We start from the raw sequence: 18,614 nt of genomic DNA on the forward strand, positions 1-18,614 counted from the left end.
TAGAGTAGAGTAGTGTATAATAGAGTAGAGTAGTGTATAACAGAGTAGAGTAGTGTAGTGTATAATATAGTAGAGTAGTGCATAATATAGTAGAGTAGTGTATAATAGAGTAGAGTAGTGTATAATAGAGTAGAGTAGTGTAGTGTATAATATAGTAGAGTATTGTATAATAGAGTAGAGTATTGTATAATAGAGTAGAGTAGTGTATAATAGAGTAGAGTAGTGTATAGTATAGTAGAGGAGTGTATAATAGAGTAGAGTAGTGTATAATAGAGTAGAGTAGTGTATAATATAATATAGTAGAGTATTGTACAATAGAGTAGAGTAGTGTATAATAGAGTAGAGTAGTGTATAATAGAGTAGAGTAGTGTATAATAGAGTAGAGTAGTGTAGTGTATAATATAGTAGAGTATTGTATAATATAGTAGAGTAGTGTATAATAGAGTAGAGTATTGTATAATAGAGTAGAGTAGTGTATAATAGAGTAGAGTAGTGTATAATATAGTAGAGTAGTGTATAATAGAGTAGAGTAGTGTATAATAGAGTAGAGTAGTGTATAATAGAGTAGAGTAGTGTAGTGTATAATATAGTAGAGTATTGTATAATAGAGTAGAGTAGTGTATAATAGAGTAGAGTAGTGTATAATAGAGTAGAGTAGTGTATAATATAGTAGAGGAGTGTATAATAGAGTAGAGGAGTGTATAATAGAGTAGAGTAGTGTATAATAGAGTAGAGTAGTGTATAATAGAGTAGAGTAGAGTAGTGTATAATAGAGTAGAGTAGTGTATAATAGAGTAGAGTAGTGTATAATAGAGTAGAGTAGTGTATAATAGAGTAGAGTAGTGTATAATAGAGTAGAGTCGTGTATAATAGAGTAGAGTAGTGTATAATAGAGCAGAGTAGAGAATAGTACAGTAGAGTAGTGACAGTATAGTAGAGTATAATAGAGTAGAGTGGAGTATAGTATAGTAGTGTAGAGTATAATATAGTAGAGTAGTGTATAATAGAGTAGAGCAGAGCAGAGTAGTGTAGAAATAGAGTAGAGCAGAGCAGAGTAGTGTATAAGACAGTAGAGTAGTGTATAATAGAGTAGAGTAGAGTAGTGTATAATATAGTAGAGTAGTGTATAATAGAGTAGAGTAGAGTAGTGTATAAGACAGTAGAGTAGTGTATAATAGAGTAGAGTAGAGCAGTGTATAAGACAGTAGAGTAGTGTATAATAGAGTAGAGTAGAGTAGTGTATAATATAGTAGAGTAGTGTATAATAGAGTAGAGTAGAGTAGTGTATAATATAGTAGAGTAGTGTATAATATAGTACAGTAGAGTAGTGTATAAGACAGTAGAGTAGAGTAGAGCAGAGTAGTGTATAATATAGTAGAGTAGTGTATAATAGAGTAGAGTAGAGTAGTGTATAATATAGTAGAGTAGAGTAGTGTATAATATAGTAGAGTAGTGTATAATAGAGTAGAGTAGAGCAGAGTACAGTAGAGCAGAGTAGTGTATAATATAATAGAGTAGTGTATAATAGAGTAGAGTAGAGCAGAGTAGTGTATAATATAGTAGAACAGTATAGTAGCGTATAGTAGTGTAGAGTAGAATATAATAGAGTAGAGTAGAGTAGAGTACAGTAGAGTAGTGTAGTGTAGAGTACAGTAGAGTACAGTAGAGTAGAGTAGAGTAGAGTACAGTAGAGTAGTGTACAGTAGTGTAGAGTAGAGTACAGTAGAGTACAGTACAGTAGTGTAGAGTAGTGTAGAGTAGAGTAGAGTAGTGTAGAGTACAGTAGTGTAGTGTAGAGTAGAGTAGAGTAGAGTAGTATAGAGTAGTGTAGAGTAGAGTACAGTAGAGTACAGTAGAGTAGAGTAGTGTAGAGTAGAGTAGAGTACAGTAGTGTAGAGTAGAGTAGTGTAGAGTAGAGTAGAGTAGAGTACAGAACAGTAGAGTACAGTAGTGTAGAGTAGAGTAGAGTACAGAACAGTAGAGTAGAGTAGTGTAGAGTACAGTACAGTAGAGTAGAGTAGTGTAGAGTAGAGTAGAGTACAGTAGTGTAGAGTAGAGTAGAGTAGAGTACAGTAGAGTACAGTAGAGTAGAGTACAGTACAGTAGAGTACAGTAGAGTAGAGTAGTGTAGAGTACAGTACAGTAGAGTACAGTAGAGTAGAGTAGTGTAGAGTACAGTAGTGTAGAGTAGTGTAGAGTACAGTAGAGTAGAGTAGTGTAGAGTAGAGTAGAGTACAGTAGTGTAGAGTAGAGTACAGTAGAGTAGTGTAGAGTACAGTAGTGTAGAGTAGTGTAGAGTAGAGTAGAGTAGAGTACAGTACAGTAGAGTAGTGTAGAGTACAGTAGAGTAGAGTAGTGTAATAGAGTAGAGTAGTGTAGTGTATAATATAGTAGAGTATTGTATAATAGAGTAGAGTATTGTATAATAGAGTAGAGTATTGTATAATAGAGTAGAGTAGTGTATAATAGAGTAGTGTAGTGTATAATAGAGTAGTGTAGTGTATAATAGAGTAGAGTAGTGTAGTGTATAATAGAGTAGAGTAGTGTAGTGTATAATAGAGTAGAGTAGTGTAGTGTATAATAGAGTAGAGTAGTGTAGGGTATAAAAGAGTAGAGTAGTGTATAATAGAGTAGAGTAGTGTATAATAGAGTAGTGTAGTGTATAATAGAGTAGTGTAGTGTATAATAGAGTAGAGTAGTGTATAATAGAGTAGAGTAGTGTAGTGTATAATAGAGTAGAGTAGTGTAGGGTATAATAGAGTAGAGTAGTGTATAATAGAGTAGAGTAGTGTATAATAGAGTAGAGTATTGTATAATAGAGTAGAGTATTGTATAATAGAGTAGAGTAGTGTATAATATAGTAGAGTAGTGTATAATAGAGTAGAGTAGTGTATAATAGAGTAGAGTAGTGTATAATATAGTAGAGTAGTGTATAATAGAGTAGAGTAGTGTATAATAGAGTAGAGTAGTGTATAACAGAGTAGAGTAGTGTAGTGTATAATATAGTAGAGTAGTGCATAATATAGTAGAGTAGTGTATAATAGAGTAGAGTAGTGTATAATAGAGTAGAGTAGTGTAGTGTATAATATAGTAGAGTATTGTATAATAGAGTAGAGTAGTGTATAATAGAGTAGAGTAGTGTATAGTATAGTAGAGGAGTGTATAATAGAGTAGAGTAGTGTATAATAGAGTAGAGTAGTGTATAATATAATATAGTAGAGTATTGTACAATAGAGTAGAGTAGTGTATAATAGAGTAGAGTAGTGTATAATAGAGTAGAGTAGTGTATAATAGAGTAGAGTAGTGTAGTGTATAATATAGTAGAGTATTGTATAATATAGTAGAGTAGTGTATAATAGAGTAGAGTATTGTATAATAGAGTAGAGTAGTGTATAATAGAGTAGAGTAGTGTAGTGTATAATAGAGTAGAGTAGTGTAGTGTATAATATAGTAGAGTAGTGTATAATATAGTAGAGTAGTGTATAATATAGTAGAGTAGTGTATAATAGAGTAGAGTAGTGTATAATAGAGTAGAGTAGTGTAGTGTATAATATAGTAGAGTATTGTATAATAGAGTAGAGTATTGTATAATAGAGTAGAGTATTGTATAATAGAGTAGAGTAGTGTATAATAGAGTAGTGTAGTGTATAATAGAGTCGTGTAGTGTATAATAGAGTAGAGTAGTGTAGTGTATAATAGAGTAGAGTAGTGTAGTGTATAATAGAGTAGAGTAGTGTAGTGTATAATAGAGTAGAGTAGTGTAGGGTATAAAAGAGTAGAGTAGTGTATAATAGAGTAGAGTAGTGTATAATAGAGTAGTGTAGTGTATAATAGAGTAGTGTAGTGTATAATAGAGTAGAGTAGTGTATAATAGAGTAGAGTAGTGTAGTGTATAATAGAGTAGAGTAGTGTAGGGTATAATAGAGTAGAGTAGTGTATAATAGAGTAGAGTAGTGTATAATAGAGTAGAGTAGTGTATAATAGAGTAGAGTATTGTATAATAGAGTAGAGTATTGTATAATAGAGTAGAGTAGTGTATAATATAGTAGAGTAGTGTATAATAGAGTAGAGTAGTGTATAATAGAGTAGAGTAGTGTATAATATAGTAGAGTAGTGTATAATAGAGTAGAGTAGTGTATAATAGAGTAGAGTAGTGTATAACAGAGTAGAGTAGTGTAGTGTATAATATAGTAGAGTAGTGCATAATATAGTAGAGTAGTGTATAATAGAGTAGAGTAGTGTATAATAGAGTAGAGTAGTGTAGTGTATAATATAGTAGAGTATTGTATAATAGAGTAGAGTATTGTATAATAGAGTAGAGTAGTGTATAATAGAGTAGAGTAGTGTATAGTATAGTAGAGGAGTGTATAATAGAGTAGAGTAGTGTATAATAGAGTAGAGTAGTGTATAATATAATATAGTAGAGTATTGTACAATAGAGTAGAGTAGTGTATAATAGAGTAGAGTAGTGTATAATAGAGTAGAGTAGTGTATAATAGAGTAGAGTAGTGTAGTGTATAATATAGTAGAGTATTGTATAATATAGTAGAGTAGTGTATAATAGAGTAGAGTATTGTATAATAGAGTAGAGTAGTGTATAATAGAGTAGAGTAGTGTATAATATAGTAGAGTAGTGTATAATAGAGTAGAGTAGTGTATAATATAGTAGAGTAGTGTATAATAGAGTAGAGTAGTGTAGTGTATAATATAGTAGAGTATTGTATAATAGAGTAGAGTAGTGTATAATAGAGTAGAGTAGTGTATAATAGAGTAGAGTAGTGTATAATATAGTAGAGGAGTGTATAATAGAGTAGAGGAGTGTATAATAGAGTAGAGTAGTGTATAATAGAGTAGAGTAGTGTATAATAGAGTAGAGTAGAGTAGTGTATAATAGAGTAGAGTAGTGTATAATAGAGTAGAGTAGTGTATAATAGAGTAGAGTAGTGTATAATAGAGTAGAGTAGTGTATAATAGAGTAGAGTCGTGTATAATAGAGTAGAGTAGTGTATAATAGAGCAGAGTAGAGAATAGTACAGTAGAGTAGTGACAGTATAGTAGAGTATAATAGAGTAGAGTGGAGTATAGTATAGTAGTGTAGAGTATAATATAGTAGAGTAGTGTATAATAGAGTAGAGCAGAGCAGAGTAGTGTAGAAATAGAGTAGAGCAGAGCAGAGTAGTGTATAAGACAGTAGAGTAGTGTATAATAGAGTAGAGTAGAGTAGTGTATAATATAGTAGAGTAGTGTATAATAGAGTAGAGTAGAGTAGTGTATAAGACAGTAGAGTAGTGTATAATAGAGTAGAGTAGAGCAGTGTATAAGACAGTAGAGTAGTGTATAATAGAGTAGAGTAGAGTAGTGTATAATATAGTAGAGTAGTGTATAATAGAGTAGAGTAGAGTAGTGTATAATATAGTAGAGTAGTGTATAATATAGTACAGTAGAGTAGTGTATAAGACAGTAGAGTAGAGTAGAGCAGAGTAGTGTATAATATAGTAGAGTAGTGTATAATAGAGTAGAGTAGAGTAGTGTATAATATAGTAGAGTAGAGTAGTGTATAATATAGTAGAGTAGTGTATAATAGAGTAGAGTAGAGCAGAGTACAGTAGAGCAGAGTAGTGTATAATATAATAGAGTAGTGTATAATAGAGTAGAGTAGAGCAGAGTAGTGTATAATATAGTAGAACAGTATAGTAGCGTATAGTAGTGTAGAGTAGAATATAATAGAGTAGAGTAGAGTACAGTAGAGTAGTGTAGTGTAGAGTACAGTAGAGTACAGTAGAGTAGAGTAGAGTAGAGTACAGTAGAGTAGTGTACAGTAGTGTAGAGTAGAGTACAGTAGAGTACAGTACAGTAGTGTAGAGTAGTGTAGAGTAGAGTAGAGTAGTGTAGAGTACAGTAGTGTAGTGTAGAGTAGAGTAGAGTAGAGTAGTATAGAGTAGTGTAGAGTAGAGTACAGTAGAGTACAGTAGAGTAGAGTAGTGTAGAGTAGAGTAGAGTACAGTAGTGTAGAGTAGAGTAGTGTAGAGTAGAGTAGAGTAGAGTACAGAACAGTAGAGTACAGTAGTGTAGAGTAGAGTAGAGTACAGAACAGTAGAGTAGTGTAGAGTACAGTACAGTAGAGTAGAGTAGTGTAGAGTAGAGTACAGTAGTGTAGAGTAGAGTAGAGTAGAGTACAGTAGAGTACAGTAGAGTAGAGTACAGTACAGTAGAGTACAGTAGAGTAGAGTAGTGTAGAGTACAGTACAGTAGAGTACAGTAGAGTAGAGTAGTGTAGAGTACAGTAGTGTAGAGTAGTGTAGAGTACAGTAGAGTAGAGTAGTGTAGAGTAGAGTAGAGTACAGTAGTGTAGAGTAGAGTACAGTAGAGTAGTGTAAAGTACAGTAGTGTAGAGTAGTGTAGAGTAGAGTAGAGTAGAGTACAGTAGTGTAGAGTAGAGTACAGTAGAGTAGTGTAGAGTACAGTACAGTAGAGTACAGTAGAGTAGAGTAGTGTAGAGTACAGTAGTGTAGAGTAGTGTAGAGTAGTGTACAGTAGAGTAGAGTAGAGTAGAGTACAGTAGAGTACAGTAGAGTACAGTAGAGTAGAGTACAGTAGAGTACAGTAGAGTAGAGTACAGTACAGTAGAGTAGTGTAGAGTACAGTACAGTAGAGTAGATTACAGTAGAGTAGAGTAGAGTACAGTAGAGTAGAGTACAGTACAGTAGAGTAGTGTAGAGTACAGTACAGTAGAGTAGAGTACAGTAGAGTAGAGTAGAGTACAGTAGAGTACAGTACAGTAGAGTACAGTAGAGTAGAGTACAGTAGAGTAGTGTAGAGTAGAGTAGAGTACAGTAGTGTACAGCAGAGTAGAGTACAGTAGAGTAGTGTAGAGTAGTGTAGAGTACAGTAGAGTAGTGTAGTGTAGAGTAGAGTAGAGTAGAGTAGAGTAGTGTAGTGTAGAGTACAGTAGAGTACAGTACAGTAGAGTAGAGTACAGTAGAGTAGTGTAGAGTACAGTACAGTAGAGTAGTGTAGAGTAGAGTACAGTAGAGTAGAGTAGAGTACAGTAGAGTAGTGTAGTGTAGAGTACAGTAGAGTACAGTAGAGTAGAGTAGAGTAGAGTAGAGTAGTAGAGTACAGTAGAGTAGAGTACAGTAGAGTAGAGTAGAGTACAGTACAGTAGAGTAGAGTAGAGTAGTGTAGAGTACAGTAGAGTAGTGTAGAGTACAGTAGAGTAGAGTACAGTAGAGTAGAGTACAGTACAGTAGTGTAGAGTACAGTACAGTAGAGTACAGTAGAGTAGTGTAGAGTACAGTAGTGTAGAGTACAGTACAGTAGAGTACAGTAGAGTAGAGCAGAGTAGAGTAGAGTAGAGTAGAGTAGTGTAGAGTAGAGTAGAGTACAGTAGAGTAGTGTAGAGTAGAGTAGAGTAGAGTAGAGTACAGTACAGTACAGTAGAGTACAGTAGAGTACAGTAGAGTACAGTAGAGTAGAGTAGAGTAGAGTAGAGTACAGTAGAGTAGAGTAGAGTAGTGTAGAGTAGTGTAGTGTAGAGTACAGTAGAGTAGAGTAGAGTAGAGTAGAGTAGAGTAGTGTAGTGTAGAGTACAGTAGAGTAGTGTAGAGTACAGTAGAGTAGAGTACAGTAGAGTAGAGTAGAGTAGAGTAGCGTAGTGTAGAGTACAGTAGAGTAGAGTACAGTAGAGTAGTGTAGAGTACAGTACAGTAGAGTAGAGTACAGTAGAGTAGAGTAGAGTACAGTAGAGTACAGTACAGTAGAGTACAGTAGAGTAGAGTACAGTAGAGTAGTGTAGAGTAGAGTAGAGTAGAGTAGAGTAGAGTAGAGTACAGTAGTGTACAGCAGAGTAGAGTACAGTAGAGTAGTGTAGAGTAGTGTAGAGTACAGTAGAGTAGAGTAGAGTAGAGTAGAGTAGTGTAGTGTAGAGTACAGTAGAGTACAGTACAGTAGAGTAGAGTACAGTAGAGTAGTGTAGAGTACAGTACAGTAGAGTAGTGTAGAGTAGAGTACAGTAGAGTAGAGTACAGTAGAGTAGTGTAGTGTAGAGTACAGTAGAGTAGAGTACAGTAGAGTAGAGTAGAGTAGAGTAGAGTAGTAGAGTACAGTAGAGTAGAGTACAGTAGAGTAGAGTAGAGTAGAGTACAGTAGAGTAGAGTAGAGTAGTGTAGAGTACAGTAGAGTAGTGTAGAGTACAGTAGAGTAGAGTACAGTAGAGTAGAGTACAGTACAGTAGAGTAGTGTAGAGTACAGTACAGTAGAGTACAGTAGAGTAGTGTAGAGTACAGTAGTGTAGAGTACAGTACAGTAGAGTACAGTAGAGTAGAGCAGAGTAGAGTAGAGTAGAGTAGTGTAGAGTAGAGTAGAGTACAGTAGAGTAGTGTAGAGTAGTGTAGAGTAGAGTAGAGTAGAGTACAGTACAGTACAGTACAGTACAGTAGAGTACAGTAGAGTACAGTAGAGTACAGTAGAGTAGAGTAGAGTAGAGTAGAGTACAGTAGAGTAGAGTAGTGTAGAGTAGTGTAGTGTAGAGTACAGTAGAGTAGAGTAGAGTAGAGTAGAGTAGTGTAGTGTAGAGTACAGTAGAGTAGTGTAGAGTACAGTAGAGTAGAGTACAGTAGAGTAGAGTAGAGTAGAGTAGTGTAGTGTAGAGTACAGTAGAGTAGAGTAGAGTAGAGTAGAGTACAGTACAGTAGAGTAGAGTAGTGTAGTGTAGAGTAGTGTAGTGTAGAGTACAGTAGAGTAGAGTAGAGTAGTGTAGTGTAGAGTACAGTAGAGTAGAGTACAGTACAGTAGAGTACAGTAGAGTACAGTAGAGTAGTGTAGAGTAGTGTAGAGTACAGTAGAGTAGAGTAGTGTAGAATAGAGTAGAGTAGAGTAGAGTAGTGTACAGTAGAGTAGAGTACAGTACAGTAGAGTACAGTACAGTATAGTAGAGTACAGTAGAGTACAGTACAGTAGAGTAGAGTACAGTAGAGTAGAGCAGTGTAGAGTAGAGTAGAGTACAGTAGAGTAGAGTAGTGTATAATAGAATAGAGTAGAGTAGAGTAGAGTACAGTACAGTACAGTAGAGTAGTGTAGAGTACAGTAGAGTAGAGTAGTGTAGAGTAGAGTAGAGTAGAGTAGTGTACAGTACAGTAGAGTAGAGTACAGTAGAGTACAGAACAGAACAGTATAGTAGAGTACAGTAGAGTAGAGTACAGTACAGTAGAGTAGAGTAGAGTAGAGTACAGTAGAGTAGAGTACAGTAGTGTAGAGTAGAGTAGTGTAGAGTAGTGTAGAGTAGAGTAGAGTAGAGTAGTGTAGAGTAGAGTAGTGTAGAGTAGAGTAGAGTAGAGTACAGTACAGTACAGTAGAGTAGAGTAGTGTAGAGTAGAGTAGAGTACTGTAGAGTAGAGTAGAGTAGAGTAGAGTAGAGTAGAGTAGAGTACAGTAGAGTACAGTACAGTAGAGTAGAGTACTGTAGAGTAGAGTAGAGTAGAGTAGAGTACTGTAGAGTAGAGTAGAGTAGAGTAGAGTAGAGTACAGTAGAGTACAGTAGTGTAGAGTAGTGTAGAGTAGAGTAGAGTAGAGTAGAGTAGTGTAGAGTAGAGTAGTGTAGAGTAGAGTAGAGTAGAGTAGAGTACAGTACAGTACAGTAGAGTAGAGTAGTGTAGAGTAGAGTAGAGTACTGTAGAGTAGAGTAGAGTAGAGTAGAGTAGAGTAGAGTACAGTAGAGTACAGTACAGTAGAGTAGAGTACTGTAGAGTAGAGTAGAGTACTGTAGAGTAGAGTAGAGTAGAGTACAGTAGAGTACAGTACAGTAGAGTAGAGTACTGTAGAGTAGAGTAGAGTAGAGTAGAGTAGAGTACAGTAGAGTACAGTACAGTAGAGTAGTGTAGAGTAGAGTAGAGTAGAGTAGAGTAGAGTACAGTAGAGTACAGTACAGTAGAGTAGTGTAGAGTAGAGTACTGTAGAGTAGAGTAGAGTAGAGTAGAGTAGAGTAGAGTACAGTAGAGTACAGTACAGTAGAGTAGAGTACTGTAGAGTAGAGTAGAGTAGAGTAGAGTAGAGTACAGTAGAGTACAGTACAGTAGAGTAGAGTAGAGTACAGTAGAGTACAGTACAGTAGAGTAGTGTAGAGTAGAGTAGAGTACTGTAGAGTAGAGTAGAGTAGAGTAGAGTAGAGTAGAGTAGAGTACAGTAGAGTACAGTACAGTAGAGTAGAGTACTGTAGAGTAGAGTAGAGTAGAGTAGAGTAGAGTAGAGTAGAGTACAGTAGAGTACAGTACAGTAGAGTAGAGTAGAGTAGAATACAGTAGAGTAGAGTACAGTACAGTAGAGTACAGTAGAGTACAGTACAGTAGAGTAGAGTACTGTAGAGTAGAGTAGAGTAGAGTAGAGTAGAGTAGAGTAGAGTACAGTAGAGTACAGTACAGTAGAGTAGAGTACTGTAGAGTAGAGTAGAGTAGAGTAGAGTAGAGTACAGTACAGTAGAGTAGAGTAGTGTAGAGTAGAATACAGTAGAGTAGTGTAGTTGACGGACTGTCAGTGATTTGTCAATACCTACCAACAGACAACTAGTGTATAATAGAGTAGAGTGGATACCTACCAACAGACAACTAGTGTATAATAGAGTAGAGTGGATACCTACCAACAGACAACTAGTGTATAATAGAGTAGAGTGGATACCTACCAACAGACAACTAGTGTATAATAGAGTAGAGTGGATACCTACCAACAGACAACTCAAAGCTGATGGGTTTGTCTCCGATCTTTCTGTCGATCATCGTGGCCTCGAATAACGTTCCAAACAGCAAAAAGCTGTCCTTGTCAATGAGCTGAGTGGGGGACAGGACAAAATAGGTTCACCACTGAAATGAGTAGGAGTGTTCTGTCTATAATGTCTTCCTGTGTGTGTATAAACCCCAAGTAGATTAGCTGTAGTCATGGCGTCAGCTAGTGGGGATCGTAATCCATAATTACAAAACAAATCTTTCCATCATTACCCACTCTGTATATATCTCTCTCCTCACCTGAGGTGGAGAATCCACCGGCATCACCTCCGCCCCGATGGCCTTGGCTTTCTCCTCCTCCCCTGCTCCTGCTCCTCCTCCTGCTCCTTTAGGGTCCTTTCCTGCTACTTTACCCGCCTTGGTATCCTTCAGAGGTTTGACTAACCGGGGCAGCTTGGACTCCCCTCCCCCCCCTGACAGTATCTCTACAGCCAGTTCCAGGTACACCCTGCCCCGCCACGACACCCCTTCCCCGACCCCCTCGTTCAGTTCGGGGTTGTCATCCACCATAGAGAAGTTACGGGCAGAACCGTAGATGTTGACCCAGGCCGGTCCGAACGTAGGGAGGAAGCCTGGAGACAGAGGGAGGAGATTACAACACATGACCTTTCTAATAACATACTGGGACAGACGGGAACTGATAATAACATACTGGGACAGACGGGAACTGATAATAACACACTGGGACAGACGGGAACTGATAATAACACACTGGGACAGACGGGAACTGATAATAACATACTGGGACAGACGGGAACTTCTAATAACATACTGGGACAGCCGGGAACTGATAATAACATACTGGGACAGACGGGAACTGATAATAACATACTGGGACAGACGGGAACTGATAATAACACACTGGGACAGACGGGAACTGATAATAACATACTGGGACAGACGGGAACTGATAATAACATACTGGGACAGACGGGAACTGATAATAACATACTGGGACAGACGGGAACTGATAATAACATACTGGGACAGACGGGAACTGATAATAACATACTGGGACAGCCGGGAACTGATAATAACATACTGGGACAGACGGGAACTGATAATAACATACTGGGACAGACGGGAACTGATAATAACATACTGGGACAGACGGGAACTGATAATAACATACTGGGACAGACGGGAACTGATAATAACATACTGGGACAGACGGGAACTGATAATAACATACTGGGACAGACGGGAACTGATAATAACATACTGGGACAGACGGGAACTGATAATAACATACTGGGACAGACGGGAACTGATAATAACATACTGGGACAGACGGGAACTGATAATAACATACTGGGACAGACGGGAACTTCTAATAACATACTGGGACAGACGGGAACTTCTAATAACATACTGGGACAGACGGGAACTGATAATAACATACTGGGACAGACGGGAACTTATAATAACATACTGGGACAGACGGGAACTTATAATAACATACTGGGACAGACGGGAACTGATAATAAAATACTGGGACAGACGGGAACTTCTAATAACATACTGGGGCAGACGGGAACTTCTAATAACACACTGGGACAGACGGGAACTTCTAATAACACACTGGGACAGACGGGAACTTCTAATAACACACTGGGACAGACGGGAACTGGTAATAACACACTGGGACAGACGGGAACTGATAATAACACACTGGGACAGACGGGAACTGGTAATAACACACTGGGACAGACGGGAACTTATAATAACACACTGGGACAGACGGGAACTGATAATAACACACTGGGACAGACGGGAACTTCTAATAACACACTGGGACAGACGGGAACTTCTAATAACTTACTGGGACAGACGGGAACTTCTAATAACACACTGGGACAGACGGGAACTGGTAATAACACACTGGGACAGACGGGAACTGGTAATAACACACTGGGACAGACTAGGAACTGGTAATAACACACTGGGACAGACGGGAACTGATAATAACACACTGGGACAGACGGGAACTTCTAATAACTTACTGGGACAGACGGGAACTTCTAATAACACACTGGGACAGACGGGAACTTCTAATAACACACTGGGACAGACGGGAACTTCTAATAACACACTGGGACAGACGGGAACTTCTAATAACACACTGGGACAGACGGGAACTTCTAATAACACACTGGGACAGACGGGAACGTCTAATAACACACTGGGACAGACGGGAACTTCTAATAACACACTGGGACAGACGGGAACTTCTAATAACACACTGGGACAGACGGGAACTTCTAATAACACACTGGGACAGACGGGAACTGATAATAACACACTGGGACAGATGGGAACTGATAATAACACACTGGGACAGACGGGAACTGATAATAACACACTGGGACAGACGGGAACTGATAATAACACACTGGGACAGACGGGAACTGATAATAACATACTGGGACAGACGGGAACTGATAATAACATACTGGGACAGACGGGAACTTCTAATAACATACTGGGACAGACGGGAACTGATAATAACATACTGGGACAGACGGGAACTGATAATAACATACTGGGACAGACGGGAACTGATAATAACATACTGGGACAGACGGGAACTGATAATAACATACTGGGACAGACGGGAACTGATAATAACATACTGGGACAGACGGGAACTGATAATAACATACTGGGACAGACGGGAACTTCTAATAACATACTGGGACAGACGGGGACTGATAATAACATACTGGGACAGACGGGGACTGATAATAACATACTGGGACAGACGGGAACTGATAATAACATACTGGGACAGACGGGAACTGATGATAACATACTGGGACAGACGGGAACTTCTAATAACATACTGGGACAGATGGGAACTCCAGACAACTTTTTGGTTACGTCCCAAAAAAATGTCAACTTGTTCTCCACTTTTGGTACTACCTCATAAAGCTCTAGCCAGAAGTAGTGCACTATGTAGGGAATAGGGTTCTATAGGGCTCTGATCTAAAGTAGTGCACTATGTAGGGAATAGGGTTCTATAGGGCTCTGGTCTAAAGTAGTGCACTAGATATAAGGAATAGGGTTCCATTTTGAAGACATCTTATAATTCATCCTATAACAGCATGATGTCAGTCAGTCATGACTCCTGACCTTTGTCCCCGTCCTGTTTGTTGGAGATCCTCCGCAGGTCGATGTAGTGTGTCCCTATGGCCACGTCGTTCATACTGCCCTCGTCCCACACCTGGATCTTCAGCCGCTGACACAGAGGAGGGAACATCTCAGTGAACACTATCTGCTCGTTCCACACAGGGTCTGCTGTACTCTTCTGGGTGGCCGTTCTGCCCTGTAACACCAAAACATAGAGAGAGAGAGAGAGACATGAAGTAGCTAGGACAAAGTGTTCTTCACACTTCTGTCTGCGGCCTGTTCTTGTAGCCTGGTCCAGAATCTGTTGGTGCTGTCTTGCCGACTCTTATGGTCATTGTCACCTGTGACAATACAGCACAAATAGATCTGGATCCAGGCTAAGAACATTGTAGCATTTTAACAACTCAATAACCTTACTGTAGAATCATGTACTGGTGTCTGTCTCCTTATCAATAACCTTACTGTAGAATCATGTACTAGTGTCTGTCTCCTTATCAATAACCTTACTGTAGAATCATGTACTAGTGTCTGTCTCCTTATCAATAACCTTACTGTAGAATCATGTACTAGTGTCTGTCTCCTTATCAATAACCTTACTGTAGAATCATGTACTAGTGTCTGTCTCCTTATCAATAACCTTACTGTAGAATCATGTACTAGTGTCTGTCTCCTTATCAATAACCTTACTGTAGAATCCTGTACTGGTGTCTGTCTCCTTATCAATAACCTTACTGTAGAATCATGTACTAGTGTCTGTCTCCTTATCAATAACCTTACTGTAGAATCCTGTACTGGTGTCTGTCTCCTTATCAATAACCTTACTGTAGAATCATGTACTAGTGTCTGTCTCCTTATCAATAACCTTACTGTAGAATCATGTACTAGTGTCTGTCTCCTTATCAATAACCTTACTGTAGAATCCTGTACTGGTGTCTGTCTCCTTATCAATAACCTTACTGTAGAATCATGTAGTAGTGTCTGTCTCCTTATCAATAACCTTACTGTAGAATCATGTACTAGGGTCTGTCTGACTCCTTATCAATAACCTTACTGTAGAATCATGTACTAGTGTCTGTCTGTCTCCTTATCAATATCCTTACTGTCTACCTCCTTATCAATAACCTTACTGTAGAATCATGTACTAGTGTCTGTCTCCTTATCAATAACCTTACTGTAGAATCATGGACTAGTGTCTGTCTCCTTATCAATAACCTTACTGTAGAATCCTGTACTGGTGTCTGTCTCCTTATCAATAACCTTACTGTAGAATCATGTACTAGTGTCTGTCTCCTTATCAATAACCTTACTGTAGAATCATGTACTAGTGTCTGTCTCCTTATCAATAACCTTACTGTAGAATCATGTACTAGTGTCTGTCTGTCTCCTTATCAATAACCTTACTGTAGAATCCTGTACTGGTGTCTGTCTCCTTATCAATAACCTTACTGTAGAATCATGTACTAGTGTCTGTCTCCTTATCAATAACCTTACCGTAGAATCATGTACTAGTGTCTGTCTGTCTCCTTATCAATAACCTTACTGTAGAATCATGTACTGGTGTCTGTCTCCTTATCAATAACCTTACTGTAGAATCATGTACTACTGTCTGTCTCCTTATCAATAACCTTACTGTAGAATCATGTACTAGTGTCTGTCTCCTTATCAATAACCTTACTGTAGAATCATGTACTAGTGTCTGACTCCTTATCAATAACCTTACTGTAGAATCATGTACTAGTGTCTGTCTGTTTCCTTATCAATAACCTTACTGTAGAATCATGTACTAGTGTCTGTCTGTCTCCTTATCAATATCCTTACTGTCTACCTCCTTATCAATAACCTTACTGTAGAATCATGTACTAGTGTCTGTCTCCTTATCAATAACCTTACTGTAGAATCATGTACTAGTGTCTGTCTGTTTCCTTATCAATAACCTTACTGTAGAATCATGTACTAGTGTCTGTCTGTTTCCTTATCAATAACCTTACTGTAGAATCATGTACTAGTGTCTATCTCCTTATCAATAACCTTACTGTAGAATCATGTACTAGTGTCTGTCTCCTTATCAATAACCTTACTGTAGAATCATGTACTAGTGTCTGTCTCCTTATCAATAACCTTACTGTAGAATCATGTACTAGGGTCTGTCTGACTCCTTATCAATAACCTTACTGTAGAATCATGTACTAGTGTCTGTCTGTCTCCTTATCAATATCCTTACTGTCTACCTCCTTATCAATAACCTTACTGTAGAATCATGTACTAGTGTCTGTCTCCTTATCAATAACCTTACTGTAGAATCATGGACTAGTGTCTGTCTCCTTATCAATAACCTTACTGTAGAATCCTGTACTGGTGTCTGTCTCCTTATCAATAACCTTACTGTAGAATCATGTACTAGTGTCTGTCTCCTTATCAATAACCTTACTGTAGAATCATGTACTAGTGTCTGTCTCCTTATCAATAACCTTACTGTAGAATCATGTACTGGTGTCTGTCTCCTTATCAATAACCTTACTGTAGAATCATGTACTACTGTCTGTCTCCTTATCAATAACCTTACTGTAGAATCATGTACTAGTGTCTGTCTCCTTATCAATAACCTTACTGTAGAATCATGTACTAGTGTCTGACTCCTTATCAATAACCTTACTGTAGAATCATGTACTAGTGTCTGTCTGTTTCCTTATCAATAACCTTACTGTAGAATCATGTACTAGTGTCTGTCTGTCTCCTTATCAATATCCTTACTGTCTACCTCCTTATCAATAACCTTACTGTAGAATCATGTACTAGTGTCTGTCTCCTTATCAATAACCTTACTGTAGAATCATGTACTAGTGTCTGTCTGTTTCCTTATCAATAACCTTACTGTAGAATCATGTACTAGTGTCTGTCTGTTTCCTTATCAATAACCTTACTGTAGAATCATGTACTAGTGTCTATCTCCTTATCAATAACCTTACTGTAGAATCATGTACTAGTGTCTGTCTCCTTATCAATAACCTTACTGTAGAATCATGTACTAGTGTCTGTCTCCTTATCAATAACCTTACTGTAGAATCATGTACTAGGGTCTGTCTGACTCCTTATCAATAACCTTACTGTAGAATCATGTACTAGTGTCTGTCTGTCTCCTTATCAATATCCTTACTGTCTACCTCCTTATCAATAACCTTACTGTAGAATCATGTACTAGTGTCTGTCTCCTTATCAATAACCTTACTGTAGAATCATGTACTAGTGTCTGTCTGTTTCCTTATCAATAACCTTACTGTAGAATCATGTACTAGTGTCTGTCTGTTTCCTTATCAATAACCTTACTGTAGAATCATGTACTAGTGTCTATCTCCTTATCAATAACCTTACTGTAGAATCATGTACTAGTGTCTGTCTCCTTATCAATAACCTTACTGTAGAATCATGTACTAGTGTCTGTCTCCTTATCAATAACCTTACTGTAGAATCATGTACTAGGGTCTGTCTGACTCCTTATCAATAACCTTACTGTAGAATCATGTACTAGTGTCTGTCTGTCTCCTTATCAATATCCTTACTGTCTACCTCCTTATCAATAACCTTACTGTAGAATCATGTACTAGTGTCTGTCTCCTTATCAATAACCTTACTGTAGAATCATGGACTAGTGTCTGTCTCCTTATCAATAACCTTACTGTAGAATCCTGTACTGGTGTCTGTCTCCTTATCAATAACCTTACTGTAGAATCATGTACTAGTGTCTGTCTCCTTATCAATAACCTTACTGTAGAATCATGTACTAGTGTCTGTCTCCTTATCAATAACCTTCCTGTAGAATCATGTACTGGTGTCTGTCTCCTTATCAATAACCTTACTGTAGAATCATGTACTACTGTCTGTCTCCTTATCAATAACCTTACTGTAGAATCATGTACTAGTGTCTGTCTCCTTATCAATAACCTTACTGTAGAATCATGTACTAGTGTCTGACTCCTTATCAATAACCTTACTGTAGAATCATGTACTAGTGTCTGTCTGTTTCCTTATCAATAACCTTACTGTAGAATCATGTACTAGTGTCTGTCTGTCTCCTTATCAATATCCTTACTGTCTACCTCCTTATCAATAACCTTACTGTAGAATCATGTACTAGTGTCTGTCCCCTTATCAATAACCTTACTGTAGAATCATGTACTAGTGTCTATCTCCTTATCAATAACCTTACTGTAGAATCATGTACTAGTGTCTGTTTCCTTATCAATAACCTTACTGTAGAATCATGTACTAGTGTCTATCTCCTTATCAATAACCTTACTGTAGAATCATGTACTAGTGTCTGTCTCCTTATCAATAACCTTACTGTAGAATCATGTACTAGTGTCTGTCTCCTTATCAATAACCTTACTGTAGAATCATGTACTAGGGTCTGTCTGACTCCTTATCAATAACCTTACTGTAGAATCATGTACTAGTGTCTGTCTGTCTCCTTATCAATATCCTTACTGTCTACCTCCTTATCAATAACCTTACTGTAGAATCATGTACTAGTGTCTGTCTCCTTATCAATAACCTTACTGTAGAATCCTGTACTGGTGTCTGTCTCCTTATCAATAACCTTACTGTAGAATCCTGTACTGGTGTCTGTCTCCTTATCAATAACCTTACTGTAGAATCCTGTACTGGTGTCTGTCTCCTTATCAATAACCTTACTGTAGAATCCTGTACTGGTGTCTG

The 18,614-nt window shown here is 37.8% G+C and overlaps 1 protein-coding gene across 1 annotated transcript in view; it reads right to left on the reverse strand.

Annotated features, from left to right (window-relative positions):
* Positions 1–18,614, reverse strand: part of fer1l6 (fer-1 like family member 6) — a 103,995-nt gene that overhangs the window by 74,948 nt on the left and 10,433 nt on the right. Inside the window, exons 6-8 of the mRNA XM_055871901.1 lie at positions 13,905–14,097; positions 11,013–11,344; positions 10,715–10,817 (exon numbers count right to left, since the gene is read on the reverse strand). Coding sequence (XP_055727876.1) covers positions 10,715–10,817; positions 11,013–11,344; positions 13,905–14,097 — 628 coding nt within the window. The remainder of the gene's footprint in view (positions 1–10,714; positions 10,818–11,012; positions 11,345–13,904; positions 14,098–18,614) is intronic.

This window comes from Salvelinus fontinalis, chromosome 19 (genome assembly GCF_029448725.1).
Source record: "Salvelinus fontinalis isolate EN_2023a chromosome 19, ASM2944872v1, whole genome shotgun sequence".
Classification (NCBI taxonomy): domain Eukaryota; kingdom Metazoa; phylum Chordata; class Actinopteri; order Salmoniformes; family Salmonidae; genus Salvelinus; species Salvelinus fontinalis.